General features: G+C 41.2%; 1 protein-coding gene across 3 annotated transcripts; it reads right to left on the reverse strand.

Moving 5' to 3' along the window:
• Positions 1-3,211: 3,211 nt before the first annotated feature.
• Positions 3,212-18,083, reverse strand: znf131.L (zinc finger protein 131 L homeolog). 3 transcript variants are annotated; one of them, XM_018266240.2, is made up of 8 exons: positions 17,928-18,081; positions 13,880-14,018; positions 13,618-13,719; positions 12,430-12,574; positions 11,980-12,340; positions 11,655-11,877; positions 6,589-6,719; positions 3,212-4,635 (listed from the first exon to the last, which is right to left on the reverse strand). In XM_018266240.2, the coding sequence occupies exons 2-8, from the start codon at positions 14,001-14,003 to the stop codon at positions 3,988-3,990; spliced, it is 1,734 nt and encodes a 577-aa protein (XP_018121729.1). In that variant the 5' UTR covers positions 14,004-14,018; positions 17,928-18,081; the 3' UTR covers positions 3,212-3,987. The 3 variants fall into 3 exon arrangements, with proteins under 3 accessions (XP_018121729.1, XP_018121726.1, XP_018121735.1); XM_018266237.2 differs by having other exon boundaries at positions 11,655-12,340; positions 17,928-18,083; XM_018266246.2 differs by lacking the exon at positions 13,618-13,719 and having other exon boundaries at positions 17,928-18,082.
• Positions 18,084-21,655: the final 3,572 nt, after the last annotated feature.

Here is a 21,655-nt window from a genome sequence, read left to right on the forward strand (position 1 = left end):
GTTTCTGTCTCTCTCTGCCCCCTCTCTCTGAATTACACATAAAGGAAAACCAAGCCTGGGCAAATGCCCCTAATTTTTTACTTACCCCTCCGTGCAGATCTGGCCTTGGGAGTTCACAGCAGCCATCTTCAGACTGGCTTTTTAGTTTTTCAGCGCAGTAAATTTCCGATCCCGAAACGACTGCTCATGCACCGAAATTTTTTTGTGACTTTCGTTGCATGTGCAGTTGTGCAGCACCAAAACTTCAGAAGAACACCGAAAAAAGAAGATGGCACTCGTGAACTCCGGAGGCCCGAATCTGCATGGAGGGGTAAATAAAAAATTAGGGGCATTTGCCCAGGGGGGCAGGTAAGCTAGGGGGATGAGGGAGGGGGTCTACCCAGGGTAGGGGTTTTTTCAATTTCAGGTTTGGTTCTCCTTTAAGTGAGAAAGGCAGCTCTTTATGCACATACATTTTTTGCAGTTTTACCCCAATATATGAGTGGATGTGTACAAGCGTGTTAACATGTGGGCTACTTTGATTTTTTTTGACCGGGCTGCTTTTTACCCCCAGTCCGGCCATGGCGGGAGGGAAATCATGTGACTTTTTGTCACAAAACAAGGAAGTTTTCCACTTCCCACCCCTAATTTACATATTACAAATTATTGCAAATTAGGATTCATTATTCAACCAAATCTTTTGCGAAGGATTCGGGGGTTTGGCCAAATCCAAAATAGTGGATTCGGTGCATCCATAGCTGCAACTCACACCACACTTTTTCTTTTAACTTTGAACCAACAGACCGGCAGAGACTTCTTCCAATGAGATCTATTACAATCCTATTCTAAGCAAAAACCAAAAATTTTCATTAGGGATGCAACAAATCCACTATTTTAGGATTCAGTCAAATCCAAAATACTTTGTGAAAGATTCGGCCGAATCCCTAACCAAAATCCGAACCCAAATTTGCATATTTAAAATATGGAAATGAGGGGGAAGGGTAAAAAAACATTAGTTTGTGTGATTAAGAGTCACGTGACTTTTTGAATTCAGTTCAGCTGAATCAGAATCCTGCTGAAAAAGGCAGAATCCCAAACAGAATCGTGGATTCGGTGTATCCCTAATTTCCATAGGGACCAGATACACCCCCCCCCCTTATCTAGTTCAAAGAAAGATATAGGGGGTTATTTATCAAAGTCTAAATTTATCTTAATATTTTCTGCTACAAACTCTGATCAAATCCATTCGGGTTTCTTACGCTTATTTCTTATTAATTTTTTTATACTTTGCAGGGAAAAAAAAATCAGATTTTCACTAATTTTTCTGACTTTTTCTTACAATTTTCAAGATTTTTTCGTAATTTTCACCTGAACTTTGGGGTATTGCCCAAAACCAGCGTACATCAAAAAATCATTGGGATTTCTCCCATTAACTTATATGCAACCTCAACAGGTCTGAGATGCCAGATTTTCAAATTCAGACCTTTCCATCCTCGAGGTTTAATAAATTGCGAAAAATTCAGATTTTATTTAAAAAAAAAAAAAAAAAAAATCACAAATTTTGTGATTTTTGCATTCGGAGTTTAGTAAATAACCCCCATAATGTTTATTGGAGCACATTCCATTTGCACTTCCATTCTTCTTGTTTGTTTTCAGGTGAAACCATTTGTTTTTATAAACATTTTATACAATGAATAACTGCCAACGTGTAAGGCGCACTCTGGCTCTCTGCCCTTTTTTTTTTAATAAACATCAAAAGAAAGTGATTTAGGCTGTCGTTTGCAGAAATATTACCGAAACGATTCAATGACTTGGGTCCTCAAAGAAATAAAAGTCACTTTTTTTTAAAGACCTTGACAGGTTTTATATCTTTAGCCTAAGAGTAAATGCCCCAACAAGCACGAAACGTGTTAAAGCGTGTCCTGATAAAGTTTTTGTATTTTTTTCCTTGCTGCTTGATCAATTCTTGTAGGAACTCACATTTTTGGCTTTGTTGTCGTTATGTATACGCACCCTTGGACTGGGGTGAACTATGAGTATGTCTTCCCAATTTACATTCTATTTTTGAAATTGCATTTACTTTAGAAGTGCTCATACAGGTTATTTCCTTTTTTAGGTTTTATCTCTGGGACAAATGATAAAAAAGAAGATCCATCTACAAAGACGACTGCATTTTGTGTAACTATTTTCACACTTTGGCCTTTCTGCCGGTTGGAAATAATTGATAAGTGAACTGCGGCAAGATGTGAACACATTAAGAAAATGTGTTTAAAACGAAGTGTGATTTCCTTTCTTTCCCTCAAGTTTAGCCATTTAAGGATTTACAAAATTAAAAGAGACATATATCCACCCGTATAGACCTGCAGCAGAAATGTACACATTTCATTTCTATCTAACCCCCCTCTTCTGGACACAATGGTACTCCTGGTACACATTCATAATACAGGTATAAAATCTGTTATCCAGAAACCCGTTATCCAGAAAGCCCCTAATTACAGAATGGCCATCTCCCATAGACTCCATTTTATCCAAATAATCCAAACCTTTAAAAATGATTTCCTTTTTCGCTGTAATAATTAAACAGTACATTGTACTTGATCCAAACTAAGATATAATTAATCCTTATTGGAAGCAAAACCAGCCTATTGGGTTTATTTCATGTTTACATGATTTTCTAGCAGGCCCGGACTGGCAATCTGTGGATTCTGGCAATTTGCCATAGACAGTCACTATATATTGGGCCGTGGGGGGCTGTTTGGGCTGCTGTGTGGCCTGTTTGGGCCTCTGTGTACCTGAAATACCGGGGCCTATTTTGAATCTCAGGCCATGCCTGTTTTCAGAAAACGGGCATGGAGTGGGATTATAAAGATCCAAATTATGAAATGATCCGTTATCCGGAAAACCCCAGGTTCCGAGCATTTTGAATAACAGGTCCCATACCTGTATCATGAAATCTTTAAAAAAAATAAAAATGTAAAGTGCAAAAGAGCTCAATAGAGTACTTTTACACTGTTATACACGTGGGGTTATGTCCCCTTTAAATAATTTTAGATTTGGTCAAAAGAAATGGTTTAAAGGAGAAGGAAAGGCTAAAATTAAGTAAGCTTTATCAGAAAGGTCTATATAAATACACCAGTAAACCCTCAAAGTAATGCTGCTCTGAGTCCTCTGCCAAAAGAAACAATCCTTCAATTGTGTACTCATGGGCTTCTGTATCAGACTTCCTGTTTTCAGTTTAAACCTCCAGGGCTTGGGCTTGAGCATGCTCAGTTTGTTCCTCTCCCCCTCCCCTCTCTGCTGTAATCTGAGCTCAGAGCTATGAGTGAGCAGAGAGAGACTCAGGCAGGAAGTGATGTAACATCAAGCGAATATGTCATCTGCCATCCTAAAAAAACAGAGACCATGTCTAGAGCTGTTTACTCAGGTATGGAAAAGCATTCCACAGAATCACAATGGTGCTCTAGCTTGCACTGTTGTGGCTAATCTATTGGCAATAAACTGCCTTGGTAGCTTTCCTTCTCCTTTAAGGAATACTGCCATCTTTAAAATAATATACATTATTCAGTTTAAGTTGAAATCCAAATGCGTGATTTGCTTGTTCGGTCCACCAAACAGCTACTGCCAGGAATACAACAGTGCATGGAGTGGTTGCTATGTGACAGCTTTCCTTGCTACTGGAGCACCCAACTCACCCCTTTCACAGGGTCAGCTCCAGGCAGAACATGTGACTGTGGTATCACATGGTGTCTGGAACAACAGCCAGGGACACATTATGGGCCCCAAACAGCAGCTGTAAATATAACCTAAATTTATCCGCAACTTCTGCAAACTGAAGCCAAGCAACGATTTGTTTTTCCCTTAGGGATGACCGGTTGTGTATAGTTAAGCTTTACCATCACGAGATTATGTAGCGGTGAAAAGAATGTCTCTCTTAATAGCTGAATTCAGAATATCTGACAAATATATTTGTATGCCTTTTGTAACTAGAGCAGCATGCAGTTCTTCACTCTACTCGGCAGTCGCTTCAATATGTGTAATTTCCATCTGTTTGATCTGCAGGGTTTCTGCCCCCGTGTGGACAATGTGGTGAAGTTCTCCCTCTTCCGATTGTTCTTCGATGGCCTGCTCGATGTGCTGTATACTGGACGCATCCAAAAGTTCTGCCTCAACCTCTTCCATGTGTATCTGGTTTACGTGTTCCACGTGCACTTCTTCAACTTGTATTTCAGTGCCTGGCTCTATGTGTAGGTGTTCCACCTCAATGTGACCCAGCTGCACTTGGGTCTGTAGATCCAGTATATGTGCCCCTTTCACTTGGTTCACCTCAAGAAGGTCTTGGTGCAGGTGACCAACCGTTAACTGCGGAGGATCCACCTGCACCTGTATGACCTGGTCTACAGGCACCACGTGGACTTCTTCCACCTGTTCCACAAATGTCATAGAAGATATGGACTCGTTCTCTGTGGATTCGGAAGGAAGGACGACCTCTGTCACGATTCTCTCTGAGATGTTGTGAGCCTCTTGCAGATGTTTCCTTAGCTCGCTGCCTTGCATGAACCACATGTCGCAGAGCGTGCAGTGATTCGGCTTTTCCCCAGTGTGAAGCACCAGGTGGTCCTTAAACTGGTCCCAGCAATTAAAGATACTGTTGCAAACCTGAGAATAGGATACATTTACTGTTACAATTGTACGTGGCAGAATGGGGATTTCTCTAATCATGTCGACACTTACCTTTTAGACTACCTTTAAGCTCCTGCAATTAAACCCTCTAGTAAGCTCCTCTAATTTTATTGTCTTAAAGGGATTCTGTCATGATTTTTATGGTGTCGTTTTTATTTCTGAATTACACTGCATATAATTCACTCTACAATATAAAATGTAATTCCTGAACCAATAAGTGTATTTTTTTTTTAGCTGTAATATTGGTATGTAGGCAGCCATGTCTGGTCATGTGATTTCAGAAAGAGCCTGCACTTTAGGATGGAACGGCTTTCTGGCAGGCTGTTGTTTCTCCTACTCAACATAATGTGTCGCAGCGGGACCTGGATTTTACTATTGAGTGCTGTTCTTAGATCTACCAGGCAGCTGTTATCTTGTGTTAGGGAGCTGTTATCTGGTTACCTTCTCATTGTTCTGCTGCTGGGGCAGGGGAAAGGGAGGGGTGTGATATCACTCCAACTTGCAGCACAGCAGTAAAGAGTGACTGAAGTTTATCAGAACACAAGACTGGGGGTAGCTGGGAAACTGACAATATGTCTATTTCAAGTCTGATTTCAAAGTTAAATATAATTGAATCTGTGCAGAAGCCTGCTGGAGCAGCACTATTAACTGATGCCTTTTGAAAAAAACATTTTCCCATTACAGTATCCCTTTTAGGGATGCACCGAATCCATTATTTTGGATTCGGCCGAACCCCCGAAACCTTCGCAAGAGTTTCAGTCGAATACCGAACCCTAAAATACATATGCAAATTATACATATGCATTTTTTCTTCCTCGTTTTGTGACAAAAAGTCACGTGATTTCCCTCGTCGCCCCTAATTTGCATATGCAAATTAGGATTCGGGTCTGCAGAATCTGAATCCTGCTGAAAAAGGCAGAATCCTGGATTCCTGCATCCCTAATCCCTTTAATGTAGAGGAGTAGGAGCAACTTCTGTTGTACTGCTCACTGCTATACCACTCTGATGACTACAGCACCTAGTGGTAGCACTTCCCATACACTCTCCTGCACTTTGCTATGGTCCTTACATGAAATAACAGGAAATAAATTACTATCCTATCTTAAATAATAGTAAAGATTCTTTGAGAGTGGGATAGATTTTCAGCAGGAAAAAATTAAAGGAACAGTAACACCAGAAAATTAAAGTGTTGAAAGTCATGAAAATATCATGTACTGATCAGTTCATAAACATTATTATAGTTCATATGAACAAGCTGCTGTATAGCAATGACGGAATCTGAAAAGTCTATATGGCACAGGTTAAATAGTGGATAACAGATAACACCATTATTTTCTACAGAGCTTATCTGCTGTGTAACCTGAGCCTCTTCTCCTTTGAATGGCTGCCCCCATTGCTACACAGCAGCTTATTTATATAAACAATAGTAGAGTTTCTGAAGCAAACACACCAGTTTTACCAGTGCAGGGCAACACTGCATTATATTTTTATTACTTTAAAATAGGGATGCACCGAATCCGAAGGATTCCGTTCGGGATTCTGCCTTTTTCAGCAGAATTCTGCTGAATCCTTCTGCCTGGCCGAAGCAAATCTGAATTTGCATATGCAAATTAGGGGCTGGGAGGGAAAGTGTGTGATTTTTTTGACACAAAACAAGGAAGTAAAAAATGTTTTCCCCTTCCCACCCCTAATTTGCCTATGAAAATTAGGATTAGGATTCGGCCGAATCTTTCGTGAAGGATTCGGGTGTTCGGCCGAATCCAAAATAGTGGATTTGATGCATTCCTACTTTAAAACACTTATTTTTTGATGTTAACGTTCCTTGAAGAACACAGCAAACCTGGGATTAGGACCACAAGATGCAAGAATGCAGGAAAAGAGCAGTAGAATAAAGGGAGTATATCAGAGGGTGGGTCAAACATTACTCACCTGACATTCATACAGCTTCTTCCTTCCCTTTTTGGCACCGACGCCGTACTGGCAAGCCGACAGGTGACATTTTAGGGTGCTGTTTCTAGCAAAATGCTCGTGACAGTTAGGGCATTCGAATGGTTTTTCCCCTGTGAGAAATCAGGCCCATAAAAGAAATCAATGCATATTAAGAACACTGGTATAAAGATATACGTTTCTTATACAGGAAACATGTCTATAAACAATGTATACACATCTTAAACAATGTACAGGAGGAGTTCAATTTACAATTCATCTGCAGGCAGTCATTCGTGTTTATTTAGGGTCAAGTGTGATTCTACTAGCTTTTATCTCACCCTAACTGACCTTCTAGTTGGGCTTTCAGGTGTATCTAGAAGAGCACGTGGCCATTCACCCTTGTTCTAATCCAAACGCAGCTTGGAAACCACTGTGTTAGAGTAAGCCATGAAGGCCAAGATTCTGTTAAAGGAGAAGGGAAGGCTAAACCTAAGTAAGCTTTATCAGAAAGGTCTATAAATTTACCAGTAAACCCTCAAAGTAATGCTGCTGTGAGTCCTCTGTTGAAAGAAACACTGCATTTCTTTCCTTCTATTGTGTACTCATGGGCTTCTGTATCAGACTTCCTGTTTTAAGCTTAAAGGAGAAGTAAAGTCTAACTAAAGAAGTAGCTAGAATTGTTGTATGTTATGTTTTGGGCTTCTGTACCAGCCCAAGGCAACCACAGCCCTCTAGCAGTAAAGATCTGTCTCTCCAATGATGCCCCAGTAGCTCCCAGTCTTCTTTTCTGCTGATTCACTAGTGCAATTAGCATCAGAATTTAATAATCAGCCCTGTAGCATCAGCTTATATTACAGACCAACCTCATTTTCTGATGGATAATTAGTGACGAGCCCTAAGCTTAGCTTAACAGCTGCTCAGAGCCCACTGAGCATGTGAGTGTCACAGACACTTTCCAAGATGGTGACCCCCTGTGACAAGTTTGAAGTCCTGGATCATTGCTGCTATTGGCAAGCTGAAACTTTAGGCTGGTGCAATGAGTTTGGTATATAAAATATGGTATTTTTGGGGTTTAGTTATCCTTAAAACCTCCAGGGCTTGGGCATGCTCAGTTTGCTCCTCTCTCCCTCCTCACCTCCCTGCTGTAATCTAAGACCAGAGTTATGAGTGAGCAGGGAGAGACTCATGCAGGAACTGATGTCACACCAAGCTAATATGGCAGCTGCTATCCTAAACAAACAAAGAGCTTCTAGAGCCGTTTACTTAAGTATGGTAAAGCATTCTGCAGAATAAATATAGTGTTATAGCTTGCACTATTGTGGATAAACTATTGGCAATTAACTGCTTCGTAGCTTTCCTTCTCCTTTAATGTGAATCATAAGCAAAGTAGAGCAAAGCCATCTCCATCTACTTTAAACCATTTCTAAGCGGTTGTTCTCCTTATAGTTAAAGGGGATGAAATCCAATTTTTACTTTCTTTACTGAAAAAGAAACTTATCCCGAATATACTTCAATTAAAATATCTGTACTTTTTTTTTATTAAAACCCCGATTGTATGCAGTGAAATTCCCCCTTCGCTTCACTTGCTCTGACTGCTGCAGATATGAATCTTTACGTGGTCGCCGGCTGCTCTACCGGAAAACAAACAGAAGGGCACAAGTTTTGCAGGGCTGGGAAGGAAGGAGCAGGGGCTGATTGGCATAAAAATTAGCTAAGGCTAGCCAAGTTATGCAAACAAAACATAAAATAACCCCCGCACATTGCTTCCCTGCCGTTGGAAAGTACGATGGTTTCCCTGCAGAGCAGCTAGGGACCATCTCAAGTTTCTGATCTGCAGCAGTCAGAGCAAGTAAAATGAAAATACAATCAGGTTTCTTATAAAAACTGGACACATTTTTAAATTAAAGTATATTGGAGATAGTTTTTTTTTTTTGATTAAAGAAAGTAAAAATGAGATTTTATTGTTTTTGCCTTTACATCCGCTTTAACTTAAGTATTATGAAGAGAGTGAAATTCTGAGACAATCGGCAGTTTGTTTTTATTTTTTATTATTTGTGGTTTTTGTTATTTAGGTTTTTATTCAGCAGCTCTCCAGTTTGAAATTTCAGTAATCTGGTAGCTAGAGTCCACATTACACTAGCAACCGTACATCGATTTGAATAAGAGACTGGAATATGAATAGGAGAGGGCCTAAATAGAAAGATAAAAAATAAAAAGCATTTTCCCTAGCAAATAAAAAAAAAAATCCCTAGCAACCCAGCATTGATTTGAATGAGGAAAAGAAAAGGGGCTGAATAGAAAGATAATAAAAAGTATCAATAACAACACATGTGTAGTCTTTTGTTTTTTGATGGGGTCAGTGACCTCCCATTTTTAAGCCAGAAAGTATGAGAAAAAGGCAAATAATTAGAAAACTATAAAAAAATAAATAAATAATGAAGACCAATTGAAAAGTTGCTTATAATCGGCCAATCTATAACATACTAAAAGTTAAGGTGAACCACCCCTTTTAAGACATCATGGGTCACCTTATAAAACCATATACACGCATTTTGCCAGCACAACAGGTTTGGCATCACACAAGCTAGAGTCCTGCAAGGAACCAGTTTCTAAGACCCGTACCTGACCCGCAGCCTGAACCGCAAACCCACATATTTACCCACTTTGATCTGGTACCCGACCTGGACCTGCAACTGCCTTATCGGCAACCCGCCGACCACCATCAAACAGGAAGTGGTGGTGCTGTAAACCGGAAGTGACGTCATCAAAAGTGGGCGGGGACAGAAAGGTTTTGTAAAACTTTAAAAGGAGTATAATATAGACAATATTACATAAGATAAGAAATTTAGAGGAGACCTGCAACCTGACTTGCAGGTATACCTGCACCTGAAACTCGTCCCCTTGTTCCGCAGGGTGCCCGCTTTTATTGCAGGTAACCCTCGGATACCCGAACCCACTGCAGGACTCTAACACAATTATATAAGTCACAGCATTTATTTTATGAACACAGAAGCGGCCGTAATGGACTGATGATATTCAAATCGTTATCCACAGCTATCGGATTCAACAACACTTAAGACAAGTCACTTTTTTTAGGGGCAAAATGTATATAATTCCCAGAAAGCTATGGGTAATTATAAATATTGATTTTGATTGAACCTTTTGAAGTGGACTATCCATTCAATTGAATTTCTCAGATAGAAGCGGGTACTACCGGGATGGTTGGGATGATTATTTATTAATTCTGATGGTTTAAGTGCGGCCATGTAATGTGAATCATATACAATACTGCGAGTCAGTCCCCCCAAGCTAAGGTAAATGACCTGATACATCTTCAGAGGCACAGATTTCCCCTGCTACAAGGCTGTGGAGGCCTTTAGCTGAAAACATAAGTAGAGTTTCTGACCTTGTTCTTCCTTGAGCTTTATCAAACTAGTCTCGGCTCTACCTGTTGTTTTCTTTTGCAGAAAAATCCAAACTAAATATTTCCAAAGCCTCTAAATGAGTTTGCATAATATGCCTTTACAGGGGATGTGAAGGAAAAAAAATAAAATCCCATTTTTACTTTCTTTAATGAAAAAGAAACTTATCGCCATTATGCTTTAATAAAAAATGTCTACCATTTTTAAACAAAACCTGACTGTATGCAGCAAGATTCTCCCTTCATTTACTTGCGCTGACTTCAGACGGTCCTTAAAGGAAAAGTAAACCTTTAAAATAAGTGAATGTAAAATTGATGAGGGTGCTATTCTAATCATTTTTGTAATTTACATTCATTATTTATTTTTAATTCCAAGATATTAAAGGTTACATGTACTGTTAACATGAATTAATTTTGTTACAACAGCGCCACCTGCTGGTCATTTTTCCACCAATCTGACCACCAAGTAGTCAAGGAAGTTGTTAGGAGAAAGAAAGAGGCTGCTCTGATGTTCTTCTGCTTAGGAAAGATTTGAGAAAGGTTTTTAATTTCTTTCCTAAGCAGAAGAACTTCAGAGCAGCATCTTTCTCCTGACAATTTCCTTGACTACTTGGTGGTCAGACTGGTCAGAAACTGACCAGCAGGTGGAGCTGTTGTAACAAAATTCATTCATATTAACAGTACATATATCCCTTAATATCTTGGAATTAAAGAAACATAAATAATCAATGTACATTGCAAAAGTTCTTAGAATAGCACCCTCATCAATTTTACATTCACTTATTTTAAAGGTTTACTTATCCATTAACTGCTCTGCAGAGAAAGGATTATACTTTCAAAAGGTGGGGGGGCGGACTTTCCAGAACTGGAGAAGCTCTGTTTGTTTCCCTGTAGAACAGCTGGTGACCATGTAGAGATTCTTATCTGCAGCAGTCACAGCAAGTAAGTGAAGTGAATTTCACTGCATACAGTCAGGTTTCTTATCAAAACTGTACAGATTTTATTAATCAAAGTATATTGGGGATAGGTTTCTTTTTCAGTTAAAACAGTAACAGGAATTTAATTTTCAGTTAAAACAGAAATGGGAATTTAATTTTGCCTTTACATCCTCTTTAATGTTTCCAACTCCAGCTGCAGGGAGAAAGATTGTGGAACCACATTTAAACAGATAAACTGGGATTCTATTTGGAGGATTGTTTTGCTGCAGCCACTGGTTCTGCAGAGTTGGAGTAAGTTTGTATAAAACAATACAAAAACTATAAAATCCACATTAGATTACATGACAACACAGGACCCAGTGCAGTCTGTATATTCTGATTATTAATCAGTCTTGCTGTATCGGCTTCTGGCAGATATTTGACTTGTTGTTCTTTTGATCATTTATGACGATCCCTAAGCAGCAGTCCAGACCACACTGAGCATGTGCACAGTCTTGGTCTTGCAAAGATGTTTAACAAAGTTACAAGATGGTGACCCCCAGTGGCCAACTTTGAAAGCATAAATCATTTGTTTTATTAGGCTTCTGGTGCAGTAAGTTAATGTTTATGTTTAATTTACAAAATACAGCATTTCTAGCCTTATTCTATTTTAGACTTTAGTTTCCCTTTAAGAAGAAATGAATTACATGTAAAGAATGTGTCATTACCTGTGTGCTTACGCAGATGCTCTTTAAAGTGTCCAAAGTGATCAAACTGCTTATCACAGTACTGGCACACGTGTATCTTTTTGCCTGGTCTCGGCCTCTTGTTGGCCGCACTTTCATCCAGGTGGTAACAGGTGAGGTGTTGCTTCCAGGCAATCTCCCGCACGTACCTTTTATTGCATATTTCACACTTGAAAGTGTCCGAGGAGTGTGATTTCATGTGTTCCTTGAAATGGTAAAACAATTTAAATGAGCGATTACATTTCTGACAATGGAATATGTTGTTGACATGTGACAGATGAACCTCCATAATTTCAGAGCCTTCTACCTGTTTGCCGGCCGCATCGCTTTCATTGCTACTCTCCTCCTCTAATTGCCTTTTCCTTTCCCCGTGTCGGTATTTGCTGGTTATGTCAGCCAGGAGAGCTAGGGCAGAATCATCGGATGTAGCTGTGCTTTGGATGTACTTAATGGACTGCTCGGCTGTAGCCACCTCTTCCATGGTTGCCACATTGTCATCAAGCTCAATTGTTTTCTCACCGATTTCTACTTCGATTTCCAGCGGTTCTCCGTCTGAGGCCGGTAATGTTTCTGTGAGAACGTCTGAAGATTCTGTAATCTTCCACTTCTTTATGCTGTCTGTGCCTTCTGTTTGGTCCGAGGCCTCAATTATAATACTTTCTTTGTTTCTACAACAATAATTGAGAACATTCATATTTATTTCATTAACCCTTGATGTGCATTTTTAGGGGTGTGATTTTTTTTTCCATTTATGTACCTGAATTCAAGTGCTTTGATGGCCTCATGCATCTGTAGATATTCTGCTGCTTTCCATATGTCGCTAGCCTCCTCCTCATCTTGTATCATCAGTTTTGCTGTGTAGGTGAAGTCTATCAGGTGGCGAAAGGCGGCATTGCTGACTCCTGATTTGCAAAGAAGCATAAACACCAATGTTATTTTTACCACAAAGGAAACTCATTGCTTTAGCTTAAAAACAGAAATATGAGGATTGGTATTTCTTTCAATTACAGAAAGAAATACAAAATTCATGTACTCATGTATTTAAATAAAAAAGCTAAATTTATTATGACATATTAGAATCCATCGGACCCCACACAAAATAAGCTTTTTTTGTGGGGTCTAATGGCTTTTAATAGGTCATTATAAATTCAGCTTTTTATTTAAATGCATGAGTACATGCATTTTGTATTTCTAGATTTCCCTCTTTTGGCCACTAGATGTCACTCATGCATTGGTCAGTTTATACAATTAATGTGCTGATTGGCTAAACTTTGTTTAAAGGGCCAGTAACAATTTTTTTTGTTTGTAAAATTCAATCGTATAGAACGAAAAAAAAAAACCCCACAAAGACAAATGAAACTTTTAAATCGCTTTATTAAGAAATAACTTACCGAAACTCCGCTTGCGCTCCTCTTCAGAAAAAGTGATCCATCGTGCGGCGCTCATTTTCTCCTCCCTGCCTTCCTTATTGGAGATAGCCAGGGAAGAGAAATCGAGTGTCGCATGATGGATCGTCGCCCTGACGGCTTTTCTGAAGAGGAGCGCAAGCGGAGTTTCAGTAAGTTATTTCTTAATAAAGACTTTTAAGTTTAATTTGTCTGTGTTTTTTTTTGTTCTATACTTACGATTTTTTATTTTTTTTTAAAAAAATTGATGTTACTGGTCCTTTAACAATTAAAGAAAATATACAATTACAGGGAAGTATGCATGGTATGAGTTTATTAGTATACAACACTGGATCACTCTAATACAAGGAAGTAACTTCATTCGCTATGCCATTGTGATATGTATGGTGAATATTGACTACTTCTAATGTTTGGATTTGCTACAAGTTAGTACTTGGCAGGTCAGACTAAAATGCATTTCTGGGCCCAGAAACTTTATATGGGTCAAATTAAATTTCATCCCCTATGTTAGTGCACTCACACCAAGAAGAATGAAATACCTTCTATTTCCACTAATGGCTCCTGAGTGAAATCTTGAAAAAACTTGTAGAAGAAGTGACTGCATGCAGCAAGAACGGCCTTGTGAGCTTTAAATTGATTACCTGGGCAAGGCAAGGTAAAGAAGAGATGTTTATAAGTGTGTGATACATAAACTCAGAAACCAAAATAAGTAACTAAATACACACTACTTAACAGCAGACAAATGAACAAAGTACAAATAATTACACACACTTTATAAAGTGGTGGAAGCAACATACATACCATCCACTATTAATGTGATGTCAGTAAACTGATCGAGTTCTCGCTGTTCATTTAGTCTGTCCAACATGACTTTGTAATGGTCTGGGAACTCCTGAATGCAGCCCATCGTCTCCTCTGCTTCCATACCGTGACGGCTTGTCTGAAATGATAAAAAGTAAATTGGAACTGGAATTGAACATAGACCTTTTTTTCCAGGGAAAAAAAAAAGAAGACAATCCTACCTACAGATTTCATAGACGTTAGTAAACATATGGGATCTCTTATCCAGAAACGTGGCCATGTTTACAGGTCATCTTCTTTAACAGTGCTGTCCAACTTCTGTGGTACAGAGGGCTGGAATTTTTATGTGGCGGAGGGCCGATAATGGCAGTCAGTATTGACCACACCTGTTTTTAAAACCACACCCACTTTCAACCACACCCATGTTACCACAAGTACTTTTAAGACCAAAAAATGAAATGGTTGGTGCTCACTGCTGGGATATCACTCATATGTGAAAAATGTAAGTCATATTAAAACATACTCTTAAATCCATTTGCCTCCTCCTCCCCTGTGGATAACACAGCACCCCCAGCACATGATTAAACACATTAGGGGCCCCTAACAACAATTTGCAAATGCTAACAAGCTACCGGCACAAACCTAGCGTCCCACTGGTAGCCTGTTAGGGCAGGCAGAGTATGGCACACACAGGGAGCATAGGGCAGGCAGAGTATGGCACACACAGGGAGCATAGGGCAGGCAGAGTATGGCACACATGGGGAGTATAGGGCAGGCAGAGTATGGCACACACAGGGAGCAAAGGGCAGGCAGAGTATGACACACACAGGGAGCATAGGGCAGGCAGAGTATGACACACACAGGGAGCATAGGGCAGGCAGAGTATGACACACACAGGGAGCATAGTACAGGCAGAGTATGACACACACAGGGAGCACAGGGCAGGCAGAGTATGGCACACACAGGGAGCATAAGGCAGAGTATGGCACACACAGGGAGCATAGGGCAGGCAGAGTATGACACACACAGGGAGCATAGTATGACACACACAGGGAGCACAGGGCAGGCAGAGTATGGCACACAGTGGGAGCATAGGGGGGCAGAAGGGGGGATCCGCAGGCCACAGTTGAACAGCACTGTTCTATAGACTCATTTAAAGAAATGATTTCCCCCTTCTCTATATCAATAACCTTGCACTTGATCCCAACTCAGATATAATGAATCCAAATTGGTGGCAAAACAATCCTATTGGGTTTATTCAATGTTTAAATGCTTTTAAGTAGTATGATACTCTTAAGACTACAGATAAAATCTGGAAAAACTGGGTCCCGAGCATTCCAGATAATTAAGCTGGCCATAGACGGAAAGAAAGTCGCACAGAAAAAAAATTCAATTGGGGATTGTCCCAACGTTTTTTGTACCATGGCAATTGGTCGTTTTCATTTAGTCCATAGAACAGGTTAGAAGGTTTCTGTCGGCTAATGATAATATCTCTGCATGTATTGCCTATCCGACTATATTAGTGGGTGACTGTCACTACTATTTGTTGGACATAACTTTCGTGCGATTGCCGTCATGGCCAGAACATTGTCTGATTTGTTCTTTTACTACTTTATTTAATCTGAATGGTCAGTTGCAGGTCGGGAGATTTCGCCGTATGATTGTTTATATGATATAAGGCTAGAATCTACACGTCTATGACCAGCTTATCACGTAGGCTGAGAGAGAAAAAAAAAAAAGACAACGAAGTTCAACTTTTTGCTCAAGTACTAAATGTTTATTTAATGTTTTTTTTTTTTATTGTACTAGCCACAGGAAAAAAAAAAAAAAAAAAAAGACACACAGCATTGCCTTGCTTCTTACTAGGGATGAACCGATTCCTAATTTAGGATCAAATTAGGGGCGGGGAGGCAAATCGTCACAAAACAAGGAAGTACACATATGCAAATTAGGGTTAGGTATTCGGCCGAATCTTTCACAAAGGATTCGGCCGAATCCAAAATAGTGGATTCGGTGCATCCCTACTTCTTACCTTTCCCAGTAGTCCCCCAGCAGACTCACTCTGAACTGGCCATATAATAAAATAAGAGAATTTTACCCTATAGTGCATGTGAGTCTGTGTGCTACAGGTGCCCGGGAAAGGCAAGATGGAACACTCGGTTACCATTTCCCCTGTGTATTTTTTCCCTAGGAACAGCACCAGCCCACAGAAATAAACAGCTACTGAATTCACTAGGTACTGGCACCCGACAGTGAATCAGGCTTTTTTGTCCTTAAGGGCAGAGACACACAGTCAGATTTGGAGAGATTAGTCGCCCGGCGACAAATCTCCTCTTCTTCGGGGCAACTAATCTCCCCGAACTGCCTTCCCGCCGGCTACAATTTAAATCGCCGGTGGAATGGCACTCGGATCGCTTCGTTTTCCGAAATCCCTACAAGTTTCCTCTTTAGGCAGCTTCGGAAAACGAATCGCTCCAAGTGCCATCCTGCCAGCGATTTACATTCTAGCCGGCGAGAAGGCAGTTCAGGGAGATTAGTCGCAACGAAGAGATTTGTCGCAAGGTGACTAATCTCTCCAAATCTGACCCGTGTGTGTCTCTGCCCTAAAGGACTAACCTCCCTTCTTCTAATCTCTACGGAGGCCCTAGTGTGATCGGCAATATATATTTACATATAACGTAAAACCTTTGGGCACTAATAATGAATTAATATTAGAAAGGTGCTCAGAATTGCAGCCTTCACTTTTACCCCATACTTTAACGCCTCAGTGTTTCAATGGAAGGGGTGTCACCACCATCTCCAAACTCCAGAGGTTCCACGCTTAGAATCACCGGTGGGATGGCACTCGGATCGCTTTGTTTTCCAAAGTCCCCACAAGTTTCCTCGTGAGGCAACTTCGGAAAACGAACCGCTGCAAGTGTCATCCCGCCGGCGATTTAAATTCTAGCCGGTGAGAAGGCAGTTCGGGGAGATGTCGTCGAAGAAGAGATTTGTCGCAAGGTGACTAATCTCTTCGAATCTGACCCGTGTGTGTCTCTGCCCTAAAGGACTAACCTCCCTTCTTCTAATCTCTACGGAGGCCCTAGTGTGATCGGCAAGATATATTAACATATAACGTAAAACCTTTGAGCACTAATAATGAATGTATATTAGAAAGGTGCTCAGAAAGGTGGCCTTCACTTTTACCCCACACTTTAACGCCTCAGTGTTTCAATGGAAGGGGTGTCACCACCATCTCATAACTCCAGAGGTTCCATACTTAGAATCGCTCCTTTATTTCATTAATATAATAAAGTGGTTTAAGTCAAAAGAAGGGGACAGTCTTTTTAATCTAATGGAATTAAGGGTGAATTGCCCTTCTGTTTAGACATTACTCAACTAGAACACAGCTCCCATTTTCTCCACAGCAGTGAAACCCAACATGAGATATTCTGTTTCCCTCTCAAAGTAAAGCAGATAAAAATATAATGGGAAATCACAGGAGCAAAACTGAACAAGGAGTAAAATTCGCTTTTAGATAAATTAACTGGAGTAACTGAGGAGGAAGTTGATGTGAAACCGCACGAGGCAGCACTCGCACCTCACTTTCCCTCGCTAACTAACTGCCTCAGCCAGTTTAACCACTAGTCCCTCCCCTCTCGCTGCCTATTGGGCGCCTGCCCGTCCATCATGTCAAGAATCTGGCCAATTGCGTCTCCGTCTTAAATACCGGAAGGCCTGCTTTGGCCACCCAGCGCCTGGCTCCGAGCCGTGAATCTACCAGAGGTAACCGGGAGCGGAGCCAAAAGGAGACGGCAGTGACCGGTCCTGTATCGTGCCCAGTTGCCGAACCGCATTGCTTAAGACTAGACGACCACCCGGAAACGGCCTCTCGTCTCCCTCTGTATATACTGCGGCGCCAGCCTGCAACTATTACGTCATCAAATCGCGCATAAAGAAAAATCGCCCCCCCTGCAAGCAGACGGCATTATAACATGTGAATGTGAGGGAGATGTGCCGGACGCTAGTGACGCGGGGGAGAAGCTGCGATTGCTTTTAAGACACTCACCGGCTACAGCGAGATAGGCTGCCCGCGGCCTCCACCTCCTCCAGTCTGTCGATGGCTGTGGGGGGGAAAGGGCGGGCGCCTCAGCTTCCCAACATCCCTAGCGCGGGAACTGACGTCATGCCGGCCTCTGACCTCTGTGCTGAAGTGAAAGTGAAGTGGAAGAATGGGGGGCGCTTGGGGTTTTAGTTTTACGCCGGTCAGAGAGTCGCGTTGCCTCAGAGTTACATTTCCCAGCATCCCTTTGCGCATTACAGGCTGGTTGTAGTGTAAACAGAGGGGATGTATGTCCTAGATAACCGATCGGCTATTTTGGGGAGTGATATATCCAACCTCAAGCCTCCACCTCGTGTTTAACTGCAAATCCCACCAACCATGCTGGAAATGCTCTAGTGCAACAACTCACTGTCAGTGTCTGACCAATTCTGTGGTGCAGTACATTTAATTCTGTGTATATGAGTAACAGACTGATACACTGACTGATACACTGACTGATACACTGACTGATACTGCAGGGAATGAGGAGACAAATGGCCAGCTCTCTAGAGCTTACAATCTAAAAGCAAAAGATGGTGAGATATCTTTCAGATGTGAGAGAAGAAAGTCATCATTTGTGATCAAAACAGTGTTTTTAGTTATCCAAAACAATAAGGTGACAGGAGTTATTTACTAAACTTTTGAATGCTGAAAACCCGAAAAAATCGTGTTTTTTTTTCCCGTAAAATACAAATTTTTAGTGAAAAAAACCCCCACAGATTTTTCGAGATTCATTATACCCTGATGATGGAAAAAGTCCAAATCCGAAAATCCGGCGTCTGAGACTTGCCGAGGTTGTATATAAGTCAGCGTTGCCAGGTTTATGTTTCAAAACCAGGCAAAGACTATAAAAAAAAACTAGCTAAAAAGTAGCCAAAAAACATTTTAAAAGTAGCCCAAATATAGCCCAATTTGTACGCTGAAAAATTGAGGACATTATAAAATTTTCCCTGTTTGGACATGTTTTTATAGACATGAAAAAGTGCTTAACAATAATATATATATATATATATACAGGACAGCTCCCACCTTCAATTCAAGCTACCTTGTAGCTGCCCCTGTGCCCGGAATGAAGTGCAAATACAAAAAGAACAAAAAACCAGCACCAGGGGTCCACTAATTTTTAAAACCATTAGGCGGGGGTGCAATGAGGCTGTGACCACAAAATACAAATATATTTGTAAAATGTATAATGAAGCACCGTCCCATTTCACTTATAAACACGGATGTCAAAATTCTGGCCAAAATTCTCTCCAAGCGCCTTAACAAAGTTATAACCTCGATTGTCCACCCAGACCAAACAGGCTTCATGCCCAATAAAAGTACGGCTATAAACTTACGCAGATTACATACCCATATGCAGGCCACCCATACGAACAGTGGTACCAGACTCATAGCGGCATTAGACGCCACTAAAGCCTTCGACTCAGTTGAATGGCCTTACCTATGGAAAACCCTGGAGAAGTTTGGCGTAGGCCCTACCTTCATAGCTTGGCTTAAACTCCTCTACCTAAACCCAGTTGCACAGGTCAGAGTCAATAACACTCTCTCCAGAGTCTTCCCTCTTACCCGAGGCACCAGGCAGGGCTGCCCCCTCTCTCCCCTCCTTTTCGCCTTAGCAATAGAGCCTTATGCCATTATGGTCTGTCAAACCCCTGAAATTAGGGGACTCAAATGTGGGAAATTGGAGGAAAAAATTGCACTATATGCAGATGATCTTCTACTGCTCCTAGCAGATCCACATGACTCACTCACGCTGGCGCTCTGCCTAGCTGACAAGTTTGGCACATACAGCGGTCTGGTTATAAATAAAGGGAAGTCAATCTTATTTAATCTAGAAGCTGCGCAGAGGACAAATGCAATTCAGGGACTGCGGTGGGTATCCAGCTTTAAATACCTTGGGGTGACTATCTCGCCAAACACGCAAGACTATGTTACAGAGAACATTGAACCAGTCATACAAGGTTTCAAAACCACTGTCAACCAATGGGCCGGCTTACCTCTAACGGTCTGGGGCAGGGTCAACCTATTCAAAATGGTATACCTACCCAAATTCCTGTACTTCTTGCAGAATGCCCCAATATGGATACCCCCGCAGGTCTTTAAATGCATTGACGCTATTCTCTTCCCCTTTATTTGGGCAAACAAACCCCCTAGAGTCAACAGGCTAACGCTCCAGGCCCCATTGGAAAAGGGGGGATTAGCCCTTCCGCATCTGCAAATGTACTACTATGCTAGTCAATTAGCATTCATACATAACTGGTTTAACCCCGACCCCGAAAACACACTCAGCTTTACACGCCACGCTGGCGGGCTCCCTCGAAGCAATTAGAAATACGCCCTACAGGAATGCCAAAGACACCCCTGAACTGCCACCAACGCTAAGCTGCCCACAAAGAGCCTGGATGCTTACCACTAAAGTTCTTGCAAAAGCTGCAAGCCTTCCATTCCCCTATACCCCACTATGGAGAAACTCCAATCTACAGCACCTAGTTCATCTACCGGACTTTGCGTACTGGCCAAAATTAGGGGTCAGACACCTATCGGATCTCTTAGTTAACAGCACCTTCCCGACCCTTACCCAACTAGCGACTAAACTGAACCACCCAAACATAGCTTGGCACCAATTCTTCCAACTCAGACATGCATTTGTGGCCCAATTTGGTAGCCTGGTAATCTGTACAAACACCCAACCACATGAAGACAGACTTTGGGACCACGAATCCACAAAAGCTGGTCTCTGGGCTATACAAGCTACTAATATCCACCATCCATAGTCCACTTAACAAAGCAAAAAACAAGTGGAATGGCCTTATCCCTGCTCTAGATGATGATATGTGGGAAGATGCAATAGGGGACCTATACAGCTTTCTAATCTCTACAAAAGATAGGATGGTGCAATTCCGTATCATACATTGTACATATATTACTCCAATCCGGCTCAAAGCCATGGGCAAAAGTCCCAATGGAAACTGTCCCAAATGCCAACACCTGGACGCTGATTTCTTTCATTTGCTTTGGTCATGTCCCCTGGTGCAGAGATTCTGGGCCAAGGTAATAGCCTACTTGACTAATGAAATTCTGCTCCCTGGAGCACTAACACCTGAGGTGTGCCTACTGGGACTGGTGGACGAATTGGCACCTCTAAATAAAACGCGGTATTTACTAAAGACCCTTCTATTTTACGCCAAAAAGCAAATTGCCATGACATGGATGAGCCCACGACCCCCTACAATAAAGCAATGGGTAAAACTGATCAATACCAGGCTCCCGATGATAAAACTAACATACATAGCCAGACAGTGCCCAGAAAAATTTGGGAAAATCTGGGAACCCTGGTTGGAGCTCTGTCCCGAAGTAGACCCAGAGTCTCAATAAATGCGTGTATATGGGAGAACATATATGTAATATAACTGTTTCTTTTTCAGCGAATTGAGTCTTATATAAGCGTGCTCCAATCCTGTGAGATTTGGAAGTAACATGTAATACTCACTTTAACCTAACATGTGGCAGACTTTTTGCTCCGATTGTGTACCTTGATGCCTTAAACTGATATGTTGTGGTCCTGCGTGACCAACTGCACTTTTTATCACCAATGCCTACATTGTTGTTAAGTGTGTTGTTTGTTTCAAAACGGAAAAATAAAAACCTTTTAAAAAAAAATGTATAATGAAGCAATAGAATTCTTAATGAAT

Source organism: Xenopus laevis, chromosome 1L (assembly GCF_017654675.1).
Source record: "Xenopus laevis strain J_2021 chromosome 1L, Xenopus_laevis_v10.1, whole genome shotgun sequence".
NCBI classification, from domain to species: domain Eukaryota; kingdom Metazoa; phylum Chordata; class Amphibia; order Anura; family Pipidae; genus Xenopus; species Xenopus laevis.

Bases quoted from the DNA above. Each gene is read 5' to 3' on its own strand.
- znf131.L (XM_018266237.2), bottom strand. From the start codon at position 14,003: ATGGAAGCAGAGGAGACGATGGGCTGCATTCAGGAGTTCCCAGACCAT. The intron at 12,341-12,429 runs GTACATAAATGG...TTATTGTTGTAG, and splicing joins ATCAAAGCACTTGAATTCAG to AAACAAAGAAAGTATTATAA. The intron at 4,636-6,588 runs GTGAGTAATGTT...TCCTATTCTCAG, and splicing joins AGAAGCTGTATGAATGTCAG to GTTTGCAACAGTATCTTTAA.